The 25,830-nt window shown below is 58.3% G+C and overlaps 2 protein-coding genes across 2 annotated transcripts; one reads left to right on the forward strand and one right to left on the reverse strand.

Moving 5' to 3' along the window:
- Nucleotides 1-220: 220 nt before the first annotated feature.
- Nucleotides 221-3,423, reverse strand: COQ10A (coenzyme Q10A). Its single transcript, XM_071729627.1, has 5 exons — nucleotides 3,249-3,423; nucleotides 1,834-1,965; nucleotides 1,552-1,744; nucleotides 1,368-1,469; nucleotides 221-1,274 (listed from the first exon to the last, which is right to left on the reverse strand). Exons 1-5 carry the CDS (start codon nucleotides 3,326-3,328, stop codon nucleotides 1,107-1,109), a joined length of 675 nt encoding a protein of 224 aa, XP_071585728.1. The 5' UTR covers nucleotides 3,329-3,423; the 3' UTR covers nucleotides 221-1,106.
- A 1,137-nt stretch (nucleotides 3,424-4,560) lies between these two features.
- Nucleotides 4,561-25,312, forward strand: ANKRD52 (ankyrin repeat domain 52). The gene is made up of 28 exons (XM_071729617.1): nucleotides 4,561-4,781; nucleotides 6,993-7,076; nucleotides 9,026-9,104; nucleotides 9,952-10,022; nucleotides 10,837-11,037; nucleotides 11,232-11,319; nucleotides 11,470-11,612; nucleotides 11,756-11,968; nucleotides 12,067-12,145; nucleotides 12,680-12,794; nucleotides 12,883-12,965; nucleotides 13,056-13,173; nucleotides 13,980-14,048; nucleotides 14,175-14,315; nucleotides 14,439-14,516; nucleotides 14,812-14,923; nucleotides 15,200-15,271; nucleotides 15,678-15,879; nucleotides 16,483-16,570; nucleotides 16,709-16,826; nucleotides 17,058-17,277; nucleotides 17,517-17,604; nucleotides 17,759-17,842; nucleotides 18,027-18,172; nucleotides 18,356-18,438; nucleotides 18,576-18,658; nucleotides 18,856-18,947; nucleotides 19,563-25,312. Exons 1-28 carry the CDS (start codon nucleotides 4,602-4,604, stop codon nucleotides 19,805-19,807), a joined length of 3,375 nt encoding a protein of 1,124 aa, XP_071585718.1. The 5' UTR covers nucleotides 4,561-4,601; the 3' UTR covers nucleotides 19,808-25,312.
- Nucleotides 25,313-25,830: the final 518 nt, after the last annotated feature.

Here is a 25,830-nt window from a genome sequence, read left to right on the forward strand (position 1 = left end):
GGGGGATGATGCCCCCCTGAGCCATGGTGGTGGTTGGGCTGTCCCGGGGTCCCAGTTGGTCCCTGCTGGGGCTGGTGTGGTGGCACTTGGCCTCTCAGTAGTGCCAGGCTCAGGGGTCTGCAGGGCCTGAGCCCAGTTTGGGGTCTGGGGGTCTCAGCATGCAGCCTGCCCCCCCATCCCCCTTTCTCCCATGGTGCCAAATGAGGAGCCGGAGCCTGCACACCCTTGGAAAACTCTTTATTGGCCTGAAGAAGCCCTTCCTTGGGCAGAGAGGCCACCATCTCCTTGGTGAGGAGGTGGGAGGGGGGGGGCTGAGGGGCTCAGGGAGCATCTGACACCCCCCTGGACCCCCCACCCCCCTTCCAAGGTAAGGGACAGCGAGCTGGAATTTGGGGACACTGCGGGGACCATAGGCCAGGGCCATCCCGGTCCCTGTGCCGTGGCCTGCAGCAAGTGCTGGGGCTGCGCAGGGCTGGGGGGGGGATTGGGGGGGGGTGCAGCATGGCCCCCCCCTCCCCTTTCTGTGCGTGTGAGTTGTGCAAACTGTGTGGTCGGGTCTGGCGGCGGAGCGGGCGCTGCCACGGGGGTCTTGGCTCCACTCCCCACCCTCCGCCTTCTCCTTCCCTTTAGTTCCTGGCTGGGGTTGGGGGGGGGATCGTGGGGGTTGGAGGTGACCTTCCCTGGCCACCCCCACCTCCTTCCCCCACCGGGTTCCTCGCCAGCAAACACCCAACTTTCTTCCTGCTCTCCTGGAGCAGGACGAGGGGTGCGGGAGCTGCCCCACGGCTGGGACCCTCCGGCCTGGCCAAGGCATTAAAAAGAAACACAAGTTTTTTGGGGGGGGGGGGGGGGAGGGAGGTCAGGAAAAGAACTCCCAAGAGCTAAAACAAAACTTAAAACCAAAATCAGCTACAGAACCAGGGAGCCCCCTGATAGGAGGAGCTCCCGTGGCGTTGCGGTGGGGCTGGCATCGATCGTCTCTCGCCCCCAGGGCGGGGGGGATGAGCTGAGGCAACGGCAGCAGAGATGCACTCAAATAAATATCTGGGGGTGGGCGCAGGGCTGGGGGGGGGGCCCTGGCAGAGTCCACAGTGGCCGAGCTGCCCTCACGTCTGGTGAACCTCGTGGAACATGAGCTCCCGTGGGATGCGGGTCTCGGGCCCGAAAGTCTTGGCTGCCCGGCGCTCGAAGGCGGCAACCATCTGCTTGACCACCTCGTCGAAGAAAACGGTGGCGAGCTGGGAGTGCAGCAGGGAACGGAACTCAAAGGAGATCTGGGGAGGAGAGGAGGTGGTGTCAGCCCCTTGCTGGGGGGTGGGGGAAGCAAGTCTTCCAGGCTCCCCCCCTCCCCAGCCCCAGGTTCTTACTGAGAAATCCACGGTGCTGGTGCGGGGGTAGCCGGGGATGCCGGGGCTGAAGCGCCAGTTGGTCTCCAGGTGGTTGAAGAGGCGCCCGTCGGTGCAAACAGCCTGGGGAGGGGTGGAGAGTGGGGGTCAGGGAGGGGGAAAAAACCTGTCTAGGGTGGTCTGCCCAACCCAGGGCTGTGCTCACCTTGACGAGGTGTGGGCGGACGAGGGTGACGATGGAGGTGTAACGCTCCATCACGGGCGGGAAGCCAACCTCCAGCTGGGCCTTGATGTGACCCGTGCGCTTGGAGACCACCAGGGACTTCTTGCACCAGGGCACGAAGTTCTTGTAATCCTCCACGTTGGCCACCACGTCGTACATCTCCTGCATGGAGTACCTGAGTGGGGGGGAGGCAGAGGGGGTGTTGTGGGGGGTGTGTGTGTGTGTGGGGGTGGTCCCGGGGCGGGGGTCAGCAGCTGCACCTACCCGATGATGCGGCGCTCCGAGTACTCCTTGCGCTTGTTGGTGAGGTTGAAGAAGGAGCGGGTGGGCTCACACCCCACCACCACCACCGGGCGGCCGAGACGGCAAAGCCGGAGACCCCCGAGCACCGTGTGCCTGGAGGGGTGGGTGGGGAGGGGGTGTTAGGGGAGGGAATGGGCAGGGAGGGGATGGGGGAGCCTGAGCACCCATCCCGGGGCTGCTGCCAGCGCTGCCACTGAAAAAGCCAGGGAAACCTGACCTGGGGGACACCTAATCCTGGTCAGCAGGGTGGGGACAACTGCTCCCCCCCCCCACTCCCCCTCCCCAGCTCGACCTGTGCTGGGACAGACCCGGCCCAGACCTTCCCCACCGTCCTGTCCTGTCGTGTCCAGTCCCTCAGGTGCCAGCAGGAAGGGACAACGTTGGCCACCACCTGGAGGAGCAGCCGAGCCCCAGGAGGGTCACTGGGGCCCCCCAAGGGGCCACTGGGCTCCCCCCACGACAGCCACCACTGGCAGAGCTCAGGACTGGGTATTTTTAGCTGCGTCTCACGCCGGTGACACCTGCTCCAGGACTGGTGGCAGGGGACAAAGGTCCCACTCCTGCCCCAAAGCCACGGGACGTTCCTGTGCCAAGAGGAGGCACCCGGGGCACCTGACAGCCCCGAGCTCCTGAAATAACCGAGATGGCACAGGGGAGGGGGGGACATGCAGCTCCACGGGAGCACTGGGACCCCACAAACACGGCCGTGCCACCGGCCCCCGAGGTCATCGCCCGCTGTGCGGTGACCCCGCGGCCCTGCCCGGCCCCGCTCGGTACCGAACACACACGGTGTGGGGCACGATGCAGCCTCCTGCCCGTCCCCGAGTGACACCGGTGCTGGCAGCACAGAGGTCAACGCCGGTGGGGACGTGGCCGGGGTGGTCTGAGGTCCCTGGAACTCATCTGAGCAAACGGTGACGCTGGCACCCGGCCCGCCGGTGTCACCGGCGCCAAAGAGGGTGGTGACACCCGCCCTGCCCGCTCCCGGGACGGGGCCCCGGTCCTGCGGGGACGGCACCAGCCCCCCCGCCGTTTGTCCCAAGGTCAGTCCCCAGCCGAGGCCCCGGCCCTCCTGCGGGCACCGCGTCCCCTCCCCTGCTCCGGGCCGGGGGCTCCGCCGGGGCCGCAGCTCTCCCGGTGCCCACGGGCAATCCGAGCCGCCCCTTCCCGCCCCCGTCCAGGGCCCCGCGGTGTCACCAAGGTCGCCCCGGCACCGCGGGGAAGCGGGATCCCAGCCCCGCGGGGGGTCACCCCGCGCTCCCCCGGCCCCGATCATCCCCTGGGCCCCGCCCCCGCCCCGCCCAGCGGCCCTGCCCGGTGCCGCCTGCCCGGTGCCGCCGCCCGGTGCCTCCGCCCCGCGGGCCGCCAGCGCTAACCTGCCGGGCGAGGCCGCCGCCACCCGCAGCCGTTGCCGCGCCCCGAGCTGCAGAGCCCCGCGGAGCCTCCGCGCCGCCATCACCGGGGCCGGGACGCGGCTCGGCTGCCCTCGCACCGGCGCCGCCGCCGTGACCTCTCACCCCGACCGCGACGTCACCGCGTCGCCATGGAGCCCGTGACGTCACTGGCAGAGGGCGGGGTCGGGACGTGGGAGGGGCATCCCGCGCGGGGTACAACGGGAGCTGTAGTCCCTACGCACGGGGGACGATGGAAGATGTAGTCCCGGCCGGGCCTGGGGCTCTGCGGCCGCCCCGGGACCCCCGACCCTCAGAACCGCGCCCAGGGGTCTCCGGCCCCCGCAGGACTCGTCCCGGCGGTCCCCGCGTCCCTCAGGGCCAGGGGTCCGTAGGTCTCTCCTGTCCAAGGGTTGGCTCAGCAGTGCCCAGAAGGGCGCTGGGACCTCTGCAGACCCCCCGGCCCCGGTGGGACCCCCATCCCGAGGCCCCGGTGTCCACCCCGTGCTGCGGCTGCCTTCTCCCGGGAGCTGCGGGGGTGTCAGCAGCTGCCGGTGGCTCCCTGGGTTCACCTTGTTTTCCCCGTTAGGTAACAGCCAGCTCAGGACAGGCCCGAGCACACGATAAAAATATCCCCAGCAGAGCCGCCCGGCCCCGCCTGGCCCCGGGTTTTGAGGGATAGGGAGCACCGGGGGCTGTGTCCCACCCCCCGACCGGGCAGAGCTGGGGCAACAACACGCCAAGAACTGCCTCTAGGCAGCGGGAATGGTGGAGGCCACTGCCCGCTCCTGCAATGAACGTTATTCCAACCAGGGATGGAGGCAGCTGGGCAGGACCCGATCCTTTGGAGCCTGCGTGGGGTTTGGGGGGGACTGAGGGGCCCCGATTGTTCGGGGAGCGGCTGAGGTGATGCCCGAGCCTGTGCTGCATCCTGGGCAATGACGGGAGCAGTGGGAGCTGCGGGATCGAGGCGGCTCCGCAGGGCAGAGCTGCCCCTTGGCCCAGCACACCTTCCCCCCGGCACCTGTTGCCCTCCAGCCCGGCGGAGGGAAGGGGTCCTGGGGCGGTGGTGTCACCCCGGTGTCACCGTTCGCCCAGGGGATGGTTCCTGCAGCCGGACCCCATGAACCGGGGCAGCTCCAGCGGGGTTTCCCTCCTTCCCTCCATCCGTGCCGGTGTGGGGCTCACCCACCGCCCTGGCCTCCCCCCCGCCGGGCGTGGGGATGGGGGAATGGATTCGGGACGGGGGAGTTTGCTGCTAGGGACGCGCCGGACCCCCCGGGCCCTGTCGGGGGCTTCCCCGTCCGCCCTCCTGCAGCCCCCCCGCGGGTCCCGGCGATGGCTGCCGGCGGCGGCGCTGCGTCCCGGAGACGGCTGCCGCTCCCCGGGCGGTGGGCGGGCTCAGCCGCTCCCCGCCCCGATAGCCGCCCGAGCCGAGTCGCCGCGGCCGGAGCCCGATGCCGGGAGCTGGGCGCTGAGGGCGGCCCCGAGATGGGGGTTCTCTGCATCACGGACCAGGTACGGCTATCCCCGCGCTCGCCCGCTGCCCCCGCGGCGTCCCCGCCCGGGCCGCCACTCCAGCCCGAGGATCCGCGGCCTATACTGCGCGCCGCCGCTACCGGGCCCGGCTCGGCCGCCGCCCCAGGCCGCGGTCCCCGGCCCTCCGCCGCGCAGGGGGGCCCGGCCCGCTCCCACCCGCCGCGGGGCCCGCCGGGCCTCCCGCACCGCCCCGCCGCAGCCCCGGCCCGGATCCGGGACCGCGCCGCTCCGATCGGGGCCGGCGGGAGCGGGCCCAGCAGGACCGGGAGCTCCCGGGGTGAGCGAAATTCTCGCCCCGGGACTCCCAGCCCTGTCGGGGACGGGACACCCGGACAGAACCGGGCCTGCCCCGGGTCCGCTGCACCCCCCGCTGCCCCCGGCCCGTCCCCTCTGGGCTGTGGGGCTGCCGTGGGGTGCAGCGCGGCCCCGGGGGGTTGGGGACACTCTCGGGGTGCAGGTTGTCCCTGTTGGGGTCTGGGGACACCCCTGGGGTGCAAGATGCGTCCCACACCGGCTTCTAAGGCCGCCTCCATCGCGGGGGTCTCCCGAGATCCCCCCCCTGTTGCCTTCTCCCACTCGTGGGCTCCGTGTCGGTACCGCGGCAGCGGAGCAGTGAGCGCGGGTGTTGGTTCTTCCCTACACATTTTACAGAAATCACCTTTATCCACCTCAGTTTCAGAGGTGGGGGCTGCGGGGCCCTCTCGGAACCAAATATTTCATCTCGCCCCCCCTTGTGGGTCGGTGTCTGCCCCGGGTGTTCGGGGCTCCTGGGTGGGTGGGGGGGCGGGAGGGGGCTGAGGAGCAGGGGCCGCTCCGGGATTTAAATAAAACTTTATATTTTTGGTAACCCAAACATTGAGCTTTCCCCGGGAATGGTGGGTGGGTGTGTCAGACCCAGCACTGCTGCAAACCGCACGCTGCCGAAGGCTGCTCAGGGTAGAATTATCCTCTGAGATTTTAATAACCCCCCCCCCATTAAAAAAAAAAAAAAAGAAAAAAAAAAAAAAAAAAAAAGAGGAAAACAACTTTTTTTTTTTTTTTTTTTTTAATGTCTAACGAGTGATGCTGAGCCTGCTGCATTCCAGTGGAATGACTCACCCCTTCCCTCTGACCCGGGATGTGTTTTTTAACTGGTTTTACCGTGATGGTGGGGTGAGCCGAGGATCGAGGCCGGGAAGGGGTTGCCTGGAAACCGGAGCTCCACGGTTCTGTCGGGATGAGGGGGGGGGTTCACTGGTACCGATCACTGGAGCCGGCACCTAGGGCTTCCCCCGGACCCACCGTGCAGTGGCTGCAGGAGGAATGGTTGGGTTTGGTGGCAGAATCCTAGAATCAAAGTGAGGGGTTGGGAGGGACCTTCAAAAATCATCGAGTCCAACCCCCCCCCCCTCCCCCCCCCCCCGCCATAGCAGGGTCACCTGGAGCAGGTCACACAGGAAAACCTCCAGGTGGGATTTGGATGGCTCCACAACCTCCCTGGGCAGTTGTGGGGTGCCAAAAGTTGGATGGAACTGGGGCAGCCCCAGGCTCTGCCCTAAAGAATCTGCTTCATGAAAATGGCATTTTTGGGCTGGTGGAACAAGACACAGGTGCAAATTCCAGGGCAGTGCCCAGGGGTTGGGCAGCACCTGACCCACCAGAGAAGCTGGGGCAGCTCTGGCTGTTGTGGGTTCTGCAGCCCACGGCACCACTGGTTCTGTCACCTGGGCTGGGTTCTGCTCTGGGTTTGTCCCAGGGTCTGCCAGGTGATTTCTTTGAGATGTGAGCAGCAGGGATTGGGAGGAGCTCCAGTCTGGGCTCTTGGCTCCATCAGAGCCTGGGCAGTGTTGTAGGTGTTCCTCAGGAGGTACTGCAGGAGAGCAGGAGCTGGGCCTTGGGGAACCTGATTCCCTGCCTGCATGAGACCTGTCTGGTACCAGGAGACTTGGGCCAGCTCAGAGGAAGGGGTTTTTTGGCTGTGGTTAAAGCTGTGGACAGAAGAGAGAGCAGAGCTGTGCCCTGGGCATGCTGCTGGGCTGAGATCCACACAGCACCTCGGGCTCAGGAGGAGGGAAAGCTTTTCCAGCCATTCCTTGGTCTGCTCACCAACAAAAAAAACCCACAAAAAGCACCTGTGCTGCTTTGGAGGTTGGTCCCTGGTAGTGGCACAGGGATGTCACCTTCACCACTTGCCTCTCTTTCTCTTTGCAGCCTCCTCTGGTCCAAGCCATCTTCAACCGTGACATAGAGGAGGTTCGGTCGCTGCTGAACCAGAAGGAGAACATTAATGTCTTGGTGAGTGCCACCAGCCATGCTTGTGCCCCTTCCCTCCCCCCTGTTCCCTGCCGTGTGGAGAGGGTAGAGGTGTGGGTGCTGCCGAGGAGGGTGAGGCTGCTCACAGCTCAAATTTTGAAACAAAAAGATTCCTGGATTCCACTCCCAGCTCAGCCACCATTTGCTCTTCAGCTTTGTCCCATCGCTGGGATCTTGCCCGCTGTAAAATGGGGCACATGGAAGAACAGGAATCCTATCCCAGGAGGTGGTTGGAACCTCCCAAAGCTCTTGGCCATGCAGAACTGTGAGGCTGTGGGGTGTGTGGGAGGACTTTCTGTGGAGGCTTTGCTGCCTCTGAGGTCAGCTCACCTTTTCCTGCTTTGGGATGGTGAGCCAAAATAGTTCAGTGTGAGTGCAGCAGGTCTGGCTCCAGAGCAGATTGTTCTGAGGGGAAGGAGGTGCTCAGCAAGGCTGAGCTGCTCATCAAGGCTGAGGTCACCTCACGAGGGTCAGGAGGAGTTCCCACTGCACTTGTCTCAAACTTGAGGGTGGTTTTGATGCTTGTTCCAGAGCGGATGGGGAGGGTGGGAGAGGTTTGGACACATCCCTCTGGTCCCACATGTGGCTGGGCTGGCTCCTGGGTGGCCCCATTCTGGTGGTGACAAGCCTGGCATGTCCTCACGTGGAAACCAGCAAGGGATGGGGTGAAACCTGGCTGTGAGTGTTCCTGTCTGCCTGCTTTGTGTGATCCCCTTGGAGCTGCCAGCTCTGGGGCCAGCAGCAGATGTGTAGGTGAGCCCTGTGGGGACAGCTGGTGGCTTGGCTGTGCCTGACACGGTGGCACAGTTGGAGCGGTGCCGGATCAGCAATTCCTGTGCTTTCAGCCCAAAAGCTGGGATAAGTTGTGAGCTCTGGGCAGGAGCATCCTGTTCTGGTTCATCTCTTGCTCTGCTCAGAGCTGTGGCATCACCCAGTCCCTGCTGCTCCCAGCTCTGCTGGCAGCTGATGGGTTTTTGGCACGTTGCTGTTGGCTTCACCGAGCCCTTGCTCAGGGTGTTCTCCCATCTCCATCCTCGTGGTGTGAAACCCAGGGCAGAGGCTGTGGCTCTCTCAGGGTGCTGTGGGCAGCCTGGTGCTGGTGCCAGCCGGGGCGAGCGATCCTGTTGTTCCTGACTTTATTCCATGGAGATAGTGTGGGGATTTTTTTTTCTGTGACTGGTTGGGTCAGATCCCAGCAGCTCTTGGTCCTCTCGTGTCAGGGTTGGGATTGTTTTGCTGAGCCCTTGTGCAGCTGCTGAAGGAATAAAACCACAATTGTTAACACTTAATTTCCTTTCTGTGTGCAGGTTTAGAAATGTTGGTGCTTGTTCAGTGACCTGCCAGCTGGGTTTCACTTTCACATCTTCCTGCCTGGCTGTGCCAGTGCAACTTGTTACCAAAAACATAAAAGCCAGCAATTACTTTTTTTTTTGCCCCCCCCCAACCAAAATCTGGGGTTCAGATTGAGTTGTGCTCCTTTGGCTTTTTATTTGTTTGCTTCCTGGCGTTGGTACTTGGCACATTCCCTGAGGAGAGCCCAAGCTGAGTGCTTGGAGACGAAGGTTACCCAGGGCCCTTCCCTGAGCACACACAAGTGAAAGATGTCTTTTATTTTGGTTAATGCAGTCAAAGATAAGAGAGGGGCTTCTGCACCCTCCTGGCCTCCAGCAGCCATGGGACTGGTCACTTGAAAGCTGTCTGTGATTCTCAGAGGTTTTATTGTTGGTTCCAGACCTTTGTTAGGTCCAGGAGCACCAGGTTGGGTCGGTCTCTGGGGGTGACATGAGCAGCTGAAGCTCTCCTGGGGTTGTTCCACCTCCTGAGGTGCTCCACAAGCTTCTGGGAGTCTTGGGGCAGAATGGGGAGGAGGATTTTGCTGTGAGAGGTCTTCCAGCCCTCAGAGCTCATGTGTTTCTTACATCCCTGCTCAGGACCAAGAACGCCGAACGCCGCTGCATGCTGCTGCCTACATAGGAGATGTTGCAATCCTGGAGCTCCTCATCCTGTCAGGTGAGGGCTGGGACTCAGGGCACTGGGTCTTTGAGGAACCTGCAGCATCTCCCTGACCTCCCCTGGCCTGGGGGGTGCAGAGCAATAGTTTTGCAGCCCTGTGCTCATGCTTAAGCCAGGTTGCAGCCAGAGGAGGATTAGGAAATGTTGCCCTAATCCTAAGAGGTTTGTTCAGGAGAGAAACATCTTAGACCTGAAATAGCCAAAGTGGAAACCAAGCCAGGAGGGGGATGTGTGCAGGGTGGCAGTGGAGGATGCAGTGAGGTGCTCAGATGCCAGGACACTCAGAGGAGCAGAGCCGAAATTCAGGATTTTGCTCAGTTTTGGGTTGTGTTCCTTGGTGCAGAGCTGCTCTCCCTGTCCCTCCAGAGCCTCCCAGCCCTGCTGCTGGGTCCTGTGCCTACGTGGTGCAGACAGGAGAATCTCCTCATCTGCCTCCACCTCGGGGCACTGTGGGCTTCTCAGCAGCTTGGTGGTGACGTGGGGGGACGCCGAGGCTGGTGTGGTCCCACCTGACCCTGATAGGGAGAGACTTGGGGAAATCCTTCACTCAGGGCTTGTTAAACAGGATTGGGGCTGTTCAGCTCCATCTGCAGCATGGGATGCCCTTACCTGCCCCGGGGTGATTTTTTTCCTGGCCATGTGTTGACTTTTCAGCAGCAGAAAGGGGCAGGGGGGCTTTGGGAGTGATGGGACCAAAGTGCTTGGTGCAGCCCTGGAGCTGGGATGGCAGTCAGCTGTCACCTGTCCTTTCTAATGTAGAGATGCAGCCTGCAGCAAAAATCAGTGCCCCAGGGGAAGGGGGGCAGCCTCTCTACCCCCTGAGCCCTCTTTTTGTCCTCCTCAGGTGCTAATGTGAACGCCAAGGACACGGTCTGGCTCACCCCCTTACACCGTGCTGCGGCTTCTCGGAATGAGGTGAGGTCCCTGCCTGCTCCCTGGGCTGGGCGGTGGGCACTGACCCTGCTGCTCCCTCTCCTTTTCCTCTCACCTGGTTTTGGCTGAGGTGGAGACAAACATATCCCAGAGGCTGGAAAACAATCTCCTTGGTTTCCTTCCCTCCATCCTTCAGGAGGTAGCACGTGGGTTTTCCCCACAATATCCTCCGCCTGGCTTTCCCCAGGGCTTTGTCTAATCCAGCTTTAATTTCTTGGAGGGATGGTGGGACTCTTGCCCTTTCTCCCGGGAACTGATTCCAACGGATCTTGTTGGAAAGATTTCCTGACATTTAGCTTTTGTGGGCTTAACTTCATCCCACTTAACTTTGTCCTGTTTTGATTTGCTGGAGAGCAAGAAATTTTGTGGTCATGTTGGTTGGAGCCAGGGGATCAGAGCCCTGACTGACACCCAGAGCAAGTTACCACGCATTGACCCATTCTGTGAACCCTCTTAATCAGGAGCAGGCAGGGGATGCAACACATTAATCCCAACCTCTGGTGAAGGTGTTTACTGGGAACGTGTACTTCCCTGTGGTGTTGGCTGTGCCTGCGTGTGGGGCTGGGTTGGTTGGGCTGGGCTGGGGGAAATAATTCCCCAATATAGGTCAGTGGGTCATGTTTGTCACCCCCTCTGCACCTCGTGAGTCCCTGGGGAGCACTTGCACCCCGTTAAATCACGTGGCACTGTGCCTCTGCCACGCCGGTGTCCCGGTGCAGCTTCTCCTGCCTGGCTGGAGCGTCCCGGGGCTTCCAGCAGGCTGGGTTAGAGCTCTGCTTTCCTCTGCCCCTGCCAGAAGGCACTTCACCTCCTCCTGAAGCACTCGGCGGATGTCAATGCCCGCGACAAGCATTGGCAAACTCCTCTGCACGTGGCTGCTGCCAACCGGGCCACCAAGTGCGTGGAGGCCATCATCCCCCTGCTCAGCACCGTCAACGTGGCCGACCGGACGGGCCGCACGGCTCTGCACCACGCCGTGCACAGTGGGCACCTCGAGGTAGGAGAGGAGGGACCCCCACACACCTGTGTCCCCTTTCCTGGCTCTGGGCTTCATGGGTGGTGGGGAAGAACAGCTCAAAGTAGGAGAGGAGGGACCCACACTCACCTGTGTCCCCTTTCCTGGCTCTGGGCACCGCGGGTGGTGGGGGGGAACGGCAGCTCTGCCACTCTCACTGCTTCTCCTCACCCCAGATGGTGAACCTGCTGTTGAACAAAGGGGCCAGCCTGAGTACTTGTGACAAGAAGGAGCGCCAGCCCATCCACTGGGCAGCTTTCCTGGGTAAGGTTTTCCCTACAGGCATCAGTCTGGTTCCTTTTCCCATTCCGCTTGCTGCCTCTGGGTTCAGCTTTCAGGGCGAGGGGGGGATCTGCTGTGCCCAGGTCTCTGTTGTCGGGGGTCTCCTGGCTCTTACCACTGTCTCCTGGACAGGGCATTTGGAAGTTCTGAAGCTGCTGGTGGCACGGGGAGCTGATGTGATGTGTAAGGACAAGAAGGGCTACACCCTGCTGCACACCGCGGCAGCCAGCGGCCAGGTCGAAGTCGTGCGTCACCTGCTGAGGCTGGGGGTTGAGGTGAGACCCCCTTGGCCACGAGCAGGGTGGGCTGGGAGTGGAGAGGAGCTGCTGAGGGGAGTGTCAGGAGCCCTGGCTGGGTCTTGGCTGCCTTTTTCCCTTTCCTGAATCCTCAAATCTTCTGGGGTTTGTTGCTCCCACAGATTGATGAACCCAATACCTTTGGTAACACCGCACTTCACATTGCCTGCTACATGGGCCAAGATGCTGTGGCCAACGAGCTGGTCAACTACGGCGCCAATGTCAATCAGCCCAACGAGAAGGGCTTCACCCCCCTGCACTTCGCTGCTGTCTCCACCAACGGGGCCCTGTGCCTGGAGCTCCTGGTGAACAACGGGGCAGACGTCAACTTTCAGGTCTGGCAGCTTTGGGCTGTGTGGAGCAGGGACAGAGGGCAGAGTTTTGGGGTGTTTGGTGGGAAGCTTGACGTGACGGTGGCTTCTGCTCTCCACAGAGTAAGGAGGGGAAGAGCCCTTTGCACATGGCTGCCATTCACGGGCGGTTCACACGTTCGCAGATCCTCATCCAGAACGGTGAGTGGCTCCTCCTTCAGGCCCTGGGTCCCCCACTGGCCTCCAGGACTTCCCTGCATGGTTCCTCAAAGGGTTCAAGAGCTCTGCAATTATCAGCCCAGCTCAGTCTGTGCCCGTGGGGCCGTTGCTGGTGGCCCTGTGCTGCTCGGGGTGGCAGGGAGCCTGCGTGCCCTCAAGGGCAGAAAAGTGCAGACCAGGGGCTGGAAATTCCAGCCAGGTCAGAGCTGCTGCAGCCAAAGCATGTACCCACTGCCACTGCCAGCCTGAAAGACAATATTCTTGTGAGAGAGCTACAGGCTTGGCAGACACCCTGGGGTTTAACCAGAGACCTCCAGGGGTTCAAACATCCCCTCCTGGGTGAAGGGAAGAGAGTGAGTGCCCTGGCCTTGCAGGAGACAAGTGGGCTCTCAGCTCTGGAGCAGATGTCAGATCTCCTGTGTAATACTGAACGGACTTGAGGACCCCACTGAGTCCCTGAGAGGGTGATGTGGAACACAGAGACCACTGGCAAAGTGCTTGGCTTCTCCTTTCTAGGCAGCGAGATCGACTGTGCTGACAAATACGGCAATACCCCTCTCCACGTTGCTGCTAGATATGGCCATGAGCTGCTAATTAGTACTTTGATGACGAATGGTGCTGACACTGCAAGGTAGGGAAGGACTTCTCCTCCCTTGCCCTGCCCTGGGCTGTGGGGTGCAGAAATGATCCATCCCGACACCCATCTCATCTCCCAACAGGCGTGGGATCCACGACATGTTCCCTCTGCACTTAGCTGTTCTCTTTGGATTTTCCGACTGTTGTCGTAAGCTACTTTCCTCAGGTGAGTGGCTTGGGCTGCCCCTCCTGCTGTGGGGGGCACTTGGGGGACCCCTGAGCTTCCCCTTGACCCCCTGCCCCTCCTGCCCCCCAGGTCAGTTGTACAGCATCGTCTCCTCGCTGAGCAACGAGCACGTGCTGTCAGCAGGCTTCGATATCAACACTCCTGACAACCTCGGGAGGACTTGCCTCCACGCTGCTGCTTCTGGAGGGTGAGCTGGGCACAGGGCACTGCTCCCACCCTGCCAGCCCCCCAACCCTGCAGCAACCCAGCAGGGCTTTGGTCAGGCCCCTTGGTGCAGTTCCCAAACAGAGATTTGTGTTTGGAGCAGAGCTGAAAATGGAAACCTCGTGGCCCTGTTCTGCTGCTGACTCTGGCCCACCAGTGCCTCCCCTCTGTGGCTCTTTGTCCTTCTTTAAAATGGGACTAAAACCCTTCCCTGGCTGGGGGGTGTGGGAGGGGCTCACGAGGTGGTGCCTGAAAAGCAGCAGGGATTTATCTGGCTGTGCAGACCCCCCGTGGTGTTTGCCGGGGAGTTTGGTTCCACACGGAGTGGTGACAGCGATGTGGCAGAGGGGCAGCATCCTGTTGAGGACCTCATTTGTGTTGTGTCTGTGTGAGGCAGGAGAGCTGTGACAGAGCCATCGTCCTGCCTGAGCAGCAGGAACAACAAAGCACTGACGCAAAAACCAGAAATCCCAGATCTTTTTTATAGCCTAAAATCCAACGCGTCAGCTGCACTAACGCCAGGGCTCAAGCCTCTGTAATTGGTTGTGGGAGAGCTCCACGCAGTGCAGGGTAGTGCCAGGGGGGCAGAGGTGTGGAGGGTTCTTTCAGGGGAGAGCAGGGAAGAGCTTTGTGCAGCATCCAGCCAGGGCTGCAGCTCTGGAGCTGCCCAGAGATGGTGGAGCTGAGCTTCAGCCCAGCCAGGCTGCCTCATCTGCAGCTAGGAGGAGTTTGTGTTCTTGCCGTGGTCCTTTCTGATTGGTGTCTGACCTCTCTCCCTGCCTCCTGTAGGAACGTTGAATGTCTTAATTTGCTGTTGAGCAGCGGTGCTGACTTGAGGAGGAGAGATAAATTTGGGAGGTGAGTGTGCTGAGGAGCCGGGGTGCATCCTCCAGCCCCACGCACTGAGCCCGGGCTCGGGGTGTGTTTGGTCTCCCCACCTTTGACAGGGAGTGCTGCTGACCCCCACCTCTTCCCCCTCCCCAGGACTCCCCTGCACTACGCAGCTGCCAATGGCAGCTACCAGTGTACGGTGACACTGGTGACAGCTGGAGCCAGTATTAATGAGGCTGACTGCAAAGGCTGCACCCCCTTACACTATGCTGCTGCTTCGGACACGTACAGGAGGTGAGGGTCTCCGGGGGGCTCTGCACCTCCCCTGCTCAGTGGTTGGAGAGAAGGGGTGTGCTTTGAGGAGGGTGGGAGGGGAAGGGGTGAGCAGCAAACTGATGCAGATCTCTGGACTTTCAGAGCAGAGACTCCTTCAGGGAACAGCCATGACAATGACGAGGAGCCGCTGAAGGAGTCCAGGATGAAGGAGGCATTCTTGTGAGTCTGCACTCTGTTTCTTTGGCTGTTTGTTGGTTTGCCCCTTCCCAAACCCCTGTGTTCTGCTGCCTGCCATACCTGGCTTCTGCTCACGCTGAACGCAGCAGCAATCCTCGAGGAAACATCTGCTTTGATCCTTGGCCCCTGTGTCCTGCTCCCCGCTTCCCGTGGGCTCTGCATGCCCTGAGGGGATTCATACAGCACCTGCTCTGGGGTCAAAGCTGGGAGTCCTTGCATGTCTCTGCTCCCCAGCCTCCCCCTGCCCTTCATCTCCCCTTCCTCTTGCTCCTTGCAGCTGTTTAGAGTTCTTGCTGGATAATGGTGCTGACCCATCCCTCCGGGACAAGCAGGGATACACTGCTGTCCACTATGCAGCTGCGTATGGCAACAGGCAGAACCTTGAGCTGGTGAGTGAGCAGAGAAAACCCCCCTGTGCTGGGGGAGCAGTAACCCCCCCGAGGGAATGTGCTCATCCCTGAGGCATCCAGTGGTGGAGGAAGGACTGTTTGTGTTGTGGGCACGGCAGGCAGGGATTTGTCCTCCAGGTTTTCTCTGCTGGCAGGGAGATTCAGGTCTCTCTGAAGCAGATGAGAAGGTTTTCTAGCCAGGCTGATGGTGGTCAGGGTGTTTGTCAGGGCCTCTTTGGGTCCAGGATCTGTCACAATTTTGTATTGCTTTTGCAGCTCCTGGAAATGTCTTTTAACTGCCTGGAGGATGTGGAGAGCACCGTTCCAGTCAGCCCTTTGCATTTAGCTGTGAGTACAGCTGGCCCAGCCCCAGGGCTGCACAGGGTTCTTGGCTCCCTGCGGGGTTCCTGATGTGTCCTGGAGAGGTTCCTGCTCCTGGGTGGTGCTGGCAAGGTCCCTGATGCTGCTGGTGTGGAGCAGAGGAGGAAAGGCTCTGGGAGCGGCTTTCTCCCAGCTCTTGGTCAAAGTCCTATGGATTTCTGTGTTAAATTCCTGGTGCTCTTCAGGACTTTCTGGTTGCTGCAGTTTGGAGAGCATGGGCAGGGGTGGGAGCGGATGAGGGCTTTGCATGGGACAGGAGCTCACCCTGCTGGGGGCACCCAGGGAGCAGGAATTCTCCCGGGGATGTGTGGGGGGAAATTCTGGGTGCAACCTCTCCAGGCACTACTTTTAATGGGGTCTGCTCTGTCCTCAGGCCTATAATGGTCACTGTGAAGCCCTGAAGACACTTGCCGAAACCCTGGTGAACCTCGACGTGCGGGACCACAAGGGTCGGACGGCACTGTACCTCGCCACGGAGAGAGGATCCACGGAGTGTGTGGAGGTGCTCACCAGCCACGGCGCATCTGCCCTGGTGAAGGAGAGGAAGAGGAAGTGGACCCCCTTGCACGCTGCTGGTGAGGGTGGGGAGAGGGTCTGGTGACAGTGGGGGACAGCAGGGGAGCGGGTCCAGAGCCCTTCCAGCTCTCGGTGCCGCTGCTGCCGAGGCTGCCCCATCACCCATGGAGTCTTTTGGTTGGGGTGATGTCCTCAGCTTGTCCCATGATTGTGCTAATTGATCCTGCAGCCCAGCAACCACCTAATGAGTTTCACAGAATCAGCTGGGTTGGAAAGGACCCCTGAGATCACCAAGTCCAACCCTTAATCCACTCCCCCTGTGGTTCTTAGACCATGGCACTGAGTGTCACATTCAGTCTCTTCTTAAAAACCTCCAGGGATGGAGAATTCACCTCCTCCCTGGGCAACCCACTCCAATGCCTGATCACCCTCTCTGGAAAGAACTTTTTCCTAATATCCAACCTAAACCTCCCCTGGCAGAGCTAAAGACCATGCCCTCTTGTCTTACTGGTAGCTGCTTGGGAGAAGAGACCAAACCACTGAGTTTGTTCAGCCCCCAGTGCCTGGCTGCTGGGCACCAGCCTCTTCCCTTGCCTTGGGGTGGTGTCTGGATGGAGGGGACGTGTCCATGTGACTCCTCCTTTCCTCCTGTGCTTCCCCAGCTGCCAATGGGAACACGGATTCCCTGCACCTCCTGATTGACAGTGGGGAGCGGGCAGACATCACCGACGTCATGGACATCCACGGCCAGTGAGTTTGTCCTGATATTTCCCTTGGGATCTGTGTGGCTCTCGCAGGGTGGCTCCTCACAGGGGGATGGGATAAGGGACAGGGCAATTCTGGGACCCAGCTGATTTCCAAACCCTGCTGCCTCTGTCCCCCCCACAGAACCCCACTGATGCTGGCGATCATGAATGGCCACGTCGACTGCGTCCACCTCCTGCTGGAGAAAGGATCCACAGCTGATGCTACAGACAAGAGGGGAAGGACTGCCCTGCACCGAGGGGTGAGTGTCCTGGGGACCAGGGTAGGCCCAGAGCCCCAACACTCCTGCTCATCCCCAACACCCTGCAACAAGGCTGCTTGGAGGACCAGGAGGGGGTCACAAGATGCTCCAGCAGAAGAGCCCGATTTCCCTTCCTGAGCATTTCAGAAGGGAGCTGGGGAAGAAGGGGGTAGTTCATTTAAATGAGCAAAGGCTGAGATCCTATCTCCTGGTCCTCTTCCCTGTGTGCAGGCTGTGACAGGCTGTGAGGACTGCCTGGCTGCCCTGCTGGACCATGATGCCTTCGTCCTGTGTCGGGATTTCAAAGGCCGGACCCCGATCCACTTTGCGTCAGCTTGTGGGCACTTGGAAGTCCTGAGGACTCTGCTGCAGGCAGCCCTCTCCACTGACCCTCTGGACTCTGTGGTGGACTACAGTGGTTACTCACCAATGCACTGGGCTTCATACAGTGGTGAGGACCTGGGCTGCATCTGCTCTGCTCTGCTATGTTGATGGGGAGGAGGGAGCTGGGAAGAGCCAGGCTGTGCCTCTGTCTGCCACCTATTTGCTGGGGAATGGGCTGGTTTGAGCACTTTGTGTGCAGCCTCTGGGGCCTCCAGCACTTTGGGCGTGGCAACCTTGAGCCCCTTCTTGCTCCACTGCAGGTGAGGATCTGCAGGGTAATGTATTTCTGTCCCTCTCTCCTCACAGGGCATGAAGATTGTCTTGAACTGTTACTTGAACACAATCCGTTTGCATACCTAGAAGGAAATCCCTTTACTCCATTGCACTGTGCAGTGTAAGTGGTGTTGGGGAGGTGCCCTGGGGTGACCTGGGTGGGGGGGGCTACGTGGTCCCAGGAGCTCCAAACCTTGCCCTGCTTGCCCAGGGCTCTTCACTGCAGATGTGTTCATGCTCCTTGGCCTTGCTCTAACTTTCCTTCTCCTGTGCAGAATTAACAACCAGGACGGCACTGCAGAAATGCTGGTGGAAGCATTAGGTGCCAAGATTGTTAATAGCAGAGATGCCAAAGGAAGGTGAGTGCAGGCTCATCCTCTTCCTCACCCCCTCCCTGGTGCTATTGGGTGGTGTCTGTGACTCCTGCAGCGATTCCCACCCAACTTCCCACGGCACAAAGAGTCTCTGATGTCTCCAAACACATCTGCAGGCCTGGCTGGGTGCTGTGCCCTTTTCTTTACCTGCTTTTTCTCCCTTGCCCAGGACCCCCCTTCACGCTGCTGCCTTTGCAGACAACGTCCATGGTTTACAGCTGCTTCTGCGCCACCAAGCTGAGGTGGACACGACCGACAAGCTGGGGAGGACTCCCCTCATGGTGGCTTCTGAGAACGGGCACACCGCAGCCGTCGGTACGTGCCTGGCAGCTGCCTTCCCCCACCAGGGCTGGGAGCTTCTCCAGGCCACCCCTGTCACCCTGTCCCATGGGGGCCAGCCTATCCCCATCAGCACTCGGGGACAGCCCAGCGCCTGTCCCCACACTGCTGGGTTCTCTGTGGGTTCTCCTCCATAGCAGCTCTCCCTGTTCCTTTCAGAGTTCCTGCTGTTCCAAGCAAAAGCAAATATAACTGTGCTGGATGTCAACAAGAACACAGCTCTTCACCTGGCCTGCAGCAAGGTAGGAGCAGCCCCCATCACACGAGGGGTTCCCCTCCTCTCCCTGCCCCCCGGACCGTGTCTGTACCCCAGGGAATTGGGTGCTGCAGGGACAGCCCCAAGTCCCCTGCACCCCGAGCAGCTTGTTCTCCTTTCCAGGGCCATGAAAAGTGTGCCTTGTTGATCCTGGGGGAAACCCAAGACCTTGGCCTTATCAATGCAAGCAACAGCGCTCTGCAGATGTGAGTATTGGGGCAGCTGCTACCCGGGGCCTGGGGGGAGGCAGATGCAGAGGGGGTGGTTGTGGTGGGACCTCTGCCCTGACACTGGGGATCAGGTGAGTGTTTGCCCTCCAAGCCCCTCTCAGGGCTCCAGAGGGGGTCTGTGGTGGGTGGCTCTGCGGCGGGGCTGACGCTGCCGGTGTCCCCTGTCCCCCCAGGCCGCTCCACATCGCAGCTCGCAATGGGTTGGCCTCTGTCGTCCAGGCCCTGCTCAGCAGAGGTGCCACCGTGCTGGCTGTGGATGAAGAAGGTGGGTGGTCCTGGGGGGCTTCCAGGTGGTTTAGTTCTGTGGCCCTGGAGGATGGGGTTTGCCCGGGAGGGGAGCGCTCAGCTGGGATCAGGAGAATTTCCATATCCCTGAGCACCCCTTTTCAGCTCTGGCGTGGCAGGAGCAGCCTGGGTGAGCATGTTGGCACCCACCATCCCCAGTGGAAGCAGTTCCAGGTCCTGCAGGTGTTTGAAATGTGTCTTTTCCCCACCGTGCCTCTTCTGCTGGCTGTCTGGCTCCTGCCAGCATGCAGCCAACCCAGCCTGAGCCAGCAGAGAGCTGTTGACTCACTTTGCAAGTTGGCAAAAGCTGCTGCTTGTGGCCAGAAGGTTTTTCTCCCAGCAGAGTTCTTGCTCTGCTGGAAAAACCTTTTAAGTTGTGAAAAATATCACTGCACCTGCCGTGCTGCCAGGGCTCCTGAGGTCTTTCATCCATCTCCTGCTGGCCCAGGCACACGTCAGAGCTGCAATTGCCAGGCTTGCCAGTGCCCAGAGGAGAATCCTTTGGGATAAATCCAAACCACATCCCCACCCCCCAAGAGGAGCTGCCCCAGGTGCCCCCATTTTGGGCGTCTCCTCACCCCCAGCTCTCTCCTAGGTCACACCCCAGCCTTGGCATGTGCCCCCAACAAGGACGTCGCCGACTGCCTGGCACTTATCCTCTCCACCATGAAGCCTTTCCCGCCTAAAGACGCCATCAGCTCTTTCAGCTTCAACCTCCTCAAGAACTGCGGCATCGCGGCCAAAACCGCCACCTGCGGCGCCCTGCCCAACGGCGGCTCCTGCCCCTATGGCAAGGACCGGCACGGTGCCATCGGCTTGGACGGCTGTTACTCGGAGTAGCTTAAACTATGGGTGACCTAATATCTTATTATATTTATTTAGAAATTCTATAAATATAGGGCACTTTAAAGGAGAACAAGACTGGGCAGGCCGGTGAGCATGGCCGGGTAAACCAAGAGTTCAGAGCTTCCCCTTCTCACCGGGGTTGCCAGCGCGGTGCCAAAGCTGTTGATTGGTGTAAGGAGCAGCTCCAGTGCTGGCCCCGGCCCTGCCTGGCTCCCCACTCTCCCCACTGCACCCTCTGGGAGGTGGACACCGTGGGATGAGGGATGGGGGCTATCCCCAGCCTTTGGTTTGGGCTGGAATGGGTCCCTGTGTTTCCTGGTGTTTCCTGGTGTTTCCTGGTGTTTGTTTCCCGGTGTTTCCCAGTGCTTCCCAGTGTTTCCTGGTGCCCAGCCCAGCCCTGCCCTGCCCTGGGATGCCCCCCAGGGTTGCCCCCAGCCCTTGGGACGGGGAAGCCTGAACTCTTGGTGGGACAGGGAGTGGGAATCTGGGAACTATCTGGTCTGGCTAAGCGCCGGGGTGGGTGTGAGCTCCTGGCCAAGTGCCACCATAACTGCTCCTCTCACAATCACTTTTCTCTCACACTCATCCTGCGAGTCCAATACAAACACTTGAATCTAGATCTACTGTACCTGGGACACTAAAAAAATCCTTTTGGCAGCTGTCATTTATATGCAAAAACGGGTGCTGCTGCCCAACCCTGCGGCCGGCTGGCTGCGGATGCACTGCTGGAGCCTCCCTCCCCTCACCAGGCACTTTAGGGATTCTGTTGGTTGGTTGTTGGTTTTTGGGTTGTTTTTTTTTTTGTTTTTTGTTTCCTTGGCAAAGTGTCGAATCCTAAGAAACAATTCCTCCTTGAGTTTTTGTTCTGTTTTGCGTGGCTGTTTCCATGCGATAGTCAGTGTTGCTTTTTTTTTTTTTAAAAAAAAAAAAAGGAAAAATGTTATTTATAAAGAAACAAGCATTTACCTTTAAAAAAAAAAACAACAAAAAACAAACAAAAAAAAATTCTGAAAGTTTTAGCCTTTTAATAGGGAAAAATGCACTTCAAAGTCCTTATTCACAACCCTACCTAAGTCTGTGTTTGTTTTTTCTCATGCAGCATCTTGACAGGTTTATTAGCACGCGTGTGAAGAATCATTGTTTTTTTTGTTTGGGGCTTTCTTTTTTTTTTATTCTAGAAATCATATTTATAATGCAGGTTTGGAGCATTCAAGAATGTTGCACTGTTTTTTCTCCTTTTTATTTTTTATTTTTTATTTTTCCTTCTGAATTACTATAGCAGTATCATGTGCAAAACCCCCCTACTCCTCCTCCACTGCACGAGTCTGTTTGGAGCCAAAGACGGGGATGGAGGGAAGGGGCTGGCAGGGAAGCAGCGTCTTGGGAACCACCTTCTCCCCCGAGCTCCTTTCCCAGGTGGGATCCCTGGGGGATCAGAGCAGAGGGAAAAGGATCCCCCTCTCTCCAGGAGCCCTCGGTGGGCGCTCGCCCCCTCTTTTGCTGCCGCGAGCCTCGCGCTGCGGCTCTTCTGAGAGAAAAAACATTTCTCTAACCAAAATAAGGTGGTGTTTTTTTTTTTTTTTTTCCTTTTTTTTCTTAAATAATTTCTAAATGAAGGTGGCTCCTGTCAGGGTGGCATTGGTCAGGTTTCAGTCGTGGTGCTTTTTGGAGCCGATGCTCCTGGGAGGCTCCCGGCGGGCCGGGGTGCTGCTGACAGCCCCTGGGAGGTTCCCCTCGCACTTGTTTCTTTCTTTTAACCAAAGCCAAACTTTTAGAACCAAATATGAAGTTTCAGTCTTGGCCTTTGGGTGATAAGCACATTTTCTTCACGTTTCACCTAGGATTTTTTTCCTGGCACGGTCGGGGACTTCCTGTTGCTCCCTGGGAGCTGGGACTCCCCGTCCCGGTACCGACCCGCACTTGGTTCAGCAAAGCACTTGAGAAATGGGTGAGATCTGAGGGCAGGAGTGTCCCCTCCTTCGGTGCCAGTGTGGGATGGTGTCCCCAACCCATGGCTTGTCCCCTCCCCAACCCCCCCAGCCCCTCTAGCTTGAAAGAAAGTGTTAACCTTTCTGCACCGAATACCTCAGTTCGGAACCAGAATAAACTCAGAAAACTTGAATTTAAAAAGATCCTTTTTGAAGATCCTTTTCAGTATTCTACAGAGGAGAACTGGAAAAAGAGACTTGTTTACATTGCTGTCGAGTTCGCACTTGCCTCTTGCAGCTCTTTCCCTTTCTGGGAGGAATTTGGGCATCACTTTATCACTTCTTCTCGCTGCTGGCCCTCGCCCTCCCCGTGGGGCAGGAAAATGGGTCCAAAGTCCTGAGCCGTCGTCTTCAAGGGCTAAAGTTCCTTTTTCAGGCACACGAAGGGGCTGAGCCACCCCTGACTTTAGCTCCTGTCCCTGGCAGCGATTCCCAGGGACAGGGCTGGGTTCGGAGCAGGGCAGACCCCAGGGCCAGGGGAAGGGGAAAGCCAGGAGGCAGCAGCTGAGCTGGGCTGTCCGAGGAGGGGTGTGGCCGTGCCCCTGGTGTCCCTTGTCCCCTGGTCCTTGGTGCCATGTGGCTTTAGCATTGCTTGGGCGTGGCGTTTTCCTGTAGCCAGGGTGAGGGTTCCTTAGAGCACACGGAGAATGCTGCTGTTCCTTCACACCCCCTTTAATTTTTTAATTTCTTTTTTTTTTTTTTTTTTTTTTTTTTGAGCGTTATTGTGGTTTTCAGTTTCTTTGTTTAGAGAAGAAAACCGATCTCTCTTGGCCTTGTTTTGTGTTACCTTCTGCTCCACGTGACGCTGGGAACTACGGCGAGACAATCAATGTGATCTCTGTAAGGGCTTCTCCATTTCTTCTGTGCAGCACCACGCTTTGTGTGACTGTGTGCTCTTTGCTCTTAGTGAGGATCTTTTTCTCCCCTCCCCTCGTGTCTTATTAAAAATAATAATGATAATGATAATAATAGTGATGATGATGATGATGATGGAGGGAAACGAGGTTTCAGCAGTGCATCCGTGGTCTTGGGAGCACATGGGAGGAAGATGGGGTGGGGTGGGAAGGGGACACGTGGCCAGTGTCCTTGCAGGTCCCAGTCTTGTTCTCCTTTAACGCTGTATTGTATACATTTGACAGCACAGCTTGACAATTTAAGTAATAATCAAAGTGTTTGGTAATAATGCATTATTTTGCTAAACGAGATTTGTGATGGTTTCCCTAGTGCATTGTAAAGAGGGATGGAGGGAAACTTCCGCTGCCCTGCCTGTCCCCCCACACCCCCCCAGGCTCCTCTGGGCCGGTGCTGGGGGCTCCCCAAATCTTCCTTCCTTCCCACCCACCTTTATGCCAAAGTTGGACCATTCCTGCTTCGTGTTCTGCTGGCGCAGCAGTCTTTGGTGTAGCTCTCACCAAGCAGCGACCTTTTTCGGCTTCCCCCCACCACCCCCCTCAAAGCTACTGAAATCTCTTGGTTTGGAACATGCAGGCACCGATCACCGTCCCCTCTGCTGCCCCCACCTCTGAAAAAAAGGAAGTTTCTCTCCGCCCCCTTGGTCCAAAGCACTTGCTTCAAGTAATAAGCACTTTTGTTAAAGCATGAGTCTGGATTCCCTTTAGCATCCCATGGGATAGAGAGCAGCAAGAGCGAAGGGATAAGAGAGTGTCTTTGGGTTTATTTTTTCATTTTTAGTTTTAAGAAGAAGAAAAAAAAAAAGAGTTTGTTTCTAGGGAATGAATGAACAAAGGGAAGTTGCGTTTGAGAGAGAGAGAGAGAGAGAGAGAAAAGAAAAAAAAAAAAAGTAAAGAAAAAAGTAAAGAAAAGAAAAAAAAAAAAACAAAAAACAAAACAGCACAAATACATTTCAAGTCCCAGGTGTATTTGCACTGCCATTGCTAGAGCACGGGGCCGCCTGCCCTGCGGCCCCCTGAGCCATAGAACTGCTGACGAACCCTGAATGTAACGACCCCGCCGAGGGCACCGGGGCCGTGCTCGGCTTCGCTCGCCACGGGCACGGCACGAAACTCAAAACTAACCCAACAATGACGAGAATCTTCTGCCTGTTTCTTTGTCGTTGCTGTTCCCGAGATGCAGGCAATTTGAAAGTTATTTTTTAATTTAGGACAATGTTTCCCCCTCCCTGCTCAGTCCCTGATCCTCCTTCCCCCCCCCCCCCTCTCCTCCTCCTTGCTCCCTTCATCAGAAGTGAGATGCAGAGGGAGCAGTCCCCAGCCTGGGGCTGGAATCTGGCAGATATAAAGTAGCACTAAAAAACAAAGCTAAAAACTCCAAAAAAAAGGAAAACAAAACAAAACAAAACCAACAAGTTGTTTTTCCATTTGTTTGGTTTGCCCCCTCTGTGGTGAGCCATGGACACCCCAGGGTCCCCCATTAGTGAGAAACCAAACCCAGGAGCAAACTGCAGAGACCCAAGAAACAACCTTTTTCTTTGATTTTATTGTGATGCTGAGTCGGGGGGGTTGGAGGGCAGGAGCTGCCCCCACTCCATCCCAGCTCCAGCCCAGGGTCCCTGCATCCCCCTGCCTGCCACAGGGACCACAGTTGGGGGGACCTGGGTGTCCCCCCGGGTGTGACCTCTGGGGTCAGGCCAGGCCATGCTCACCTTTGCCTTCAGTGAGAAACCAAAGGAAAAACCAACCCCATCCACACGCCACTGGCACGGACACGCGGAGTCTTTGGTTTGGGGTGTGTTTGGTTTTTTTCTCTTTTTTTTTTCCTTTTTCTTTCCCTTTTCTCCTCCTTCTCTTTGTTTCTTTGTGTTTTCTCCAAGGACACGAGGATGTGTTCAAACCTCTTCTCCTGGCTGAATATTTGGTTTGGTTTGGTTTTTTTTTCCCTGGGCTCTGCAGAGCTGGGTTGCATTTCAAAAGGAGAAAACAAAAAACAAAAAAGACAACCCACAAACCCCAAGAAAGCCAAGACTCGGCGGGATCGGGGAGGCGGAGGGTAACGTAACACACGAGGCCAGACCCGGGGGGTGGGGGAGACCGGGGGCTCCCGGTATCGTGGCTCTTAAATTAAAACCCTCGGAGTCACGGTGCGGGGCTGGGACGGAGCCGGAGCCCCCGCGGGGCAGCGGGGAAGGAATCTCCGAGGACTCGAAGGCATCTGTAGCAAGCTCTGTGTCTTTAAAATATCCTGTGTGTAAATGCTGCACCTCTGTATATTATGCACATAAACATTTCTTTGAATAAGATAGGACAGACCTCATCACCAGTCAGGTACCAACGACTCCTCCTCCTCCTCCTCCGTGTCTCGGTGTTCTGGCGTGTGTGTTGTGTGCAAGCAGTTTGTCTGCGGGTCCGTGTGTCTGGGTTTTGTCTGAGCTTCCCGTGCAGGGGAAAAGGAGGGGGAAAAAAAAAAAAAAAAAAGTTAAAAAAAAAAAAAAAAAAGGTTTAAAAAAAAAAAAAAAAAGGAAAATAGCCTTACTCGACCCAGTCGTATCGATATTGTTCGCCAACTTGAAAATAATAAAGTCAATGCATGGAAACCTCAAGCTGAGCCACGGTGTGTGGCCGTGGGTGTGATGTTTCAGAGCTCCCGGGGCTGGGCGGCTCACGCTGCGTGTCCGGAGCTCTCGGTCCCCCCGGGATTTCTCCTCTGTCCGCAGAGGGCTGGCAGCTGCTGCCTGGCCCTTCCTCCTTTCCTTCCTTTTTCTTCCTTTTCCGAGGATGTAGGGAGCAAAGTCTTCCCAGCTTGACTAAAACAGCTGTTTCTGTGGGGTCCCGTGGGGTGGGTGGTGTCCGGGCAGCATCGTTCTACTCCTGAAGTTTGCACTATGTGAAATGTGGCCAGTTTTGGGGAGGGGGGGGTGCAGTGGGGGACACTGGGTAGCAGCAGCTGAAATGTGGGCCCCTCCCAGGCTGTCAGTGGCCAGCCCTCGGTGGCCAGTCTCCACTGTTGCTCAATAAGGCTCCCAGAAGTCCGAACGGTCGGGACTGGCAAACAAATGCAAAGAGTGACCACTGAAAACTTTGGCTGGCCCTAACCCTCACATGGTACCCCACC

The sequence above is a fragment of the Heliangelus exortis genome, chromosome 31 (genome assembly GCF_036169615.1).
Source record: "Heliangelus exortis chromosome 31, bHelExo1.hap1, whole genome shotgun sequence".
NCBI lineage: Eukaryota > Metazoa > Chordata > Aves > Apodiformes > Trochilidae > Heliangelus > Heliangelus exortis.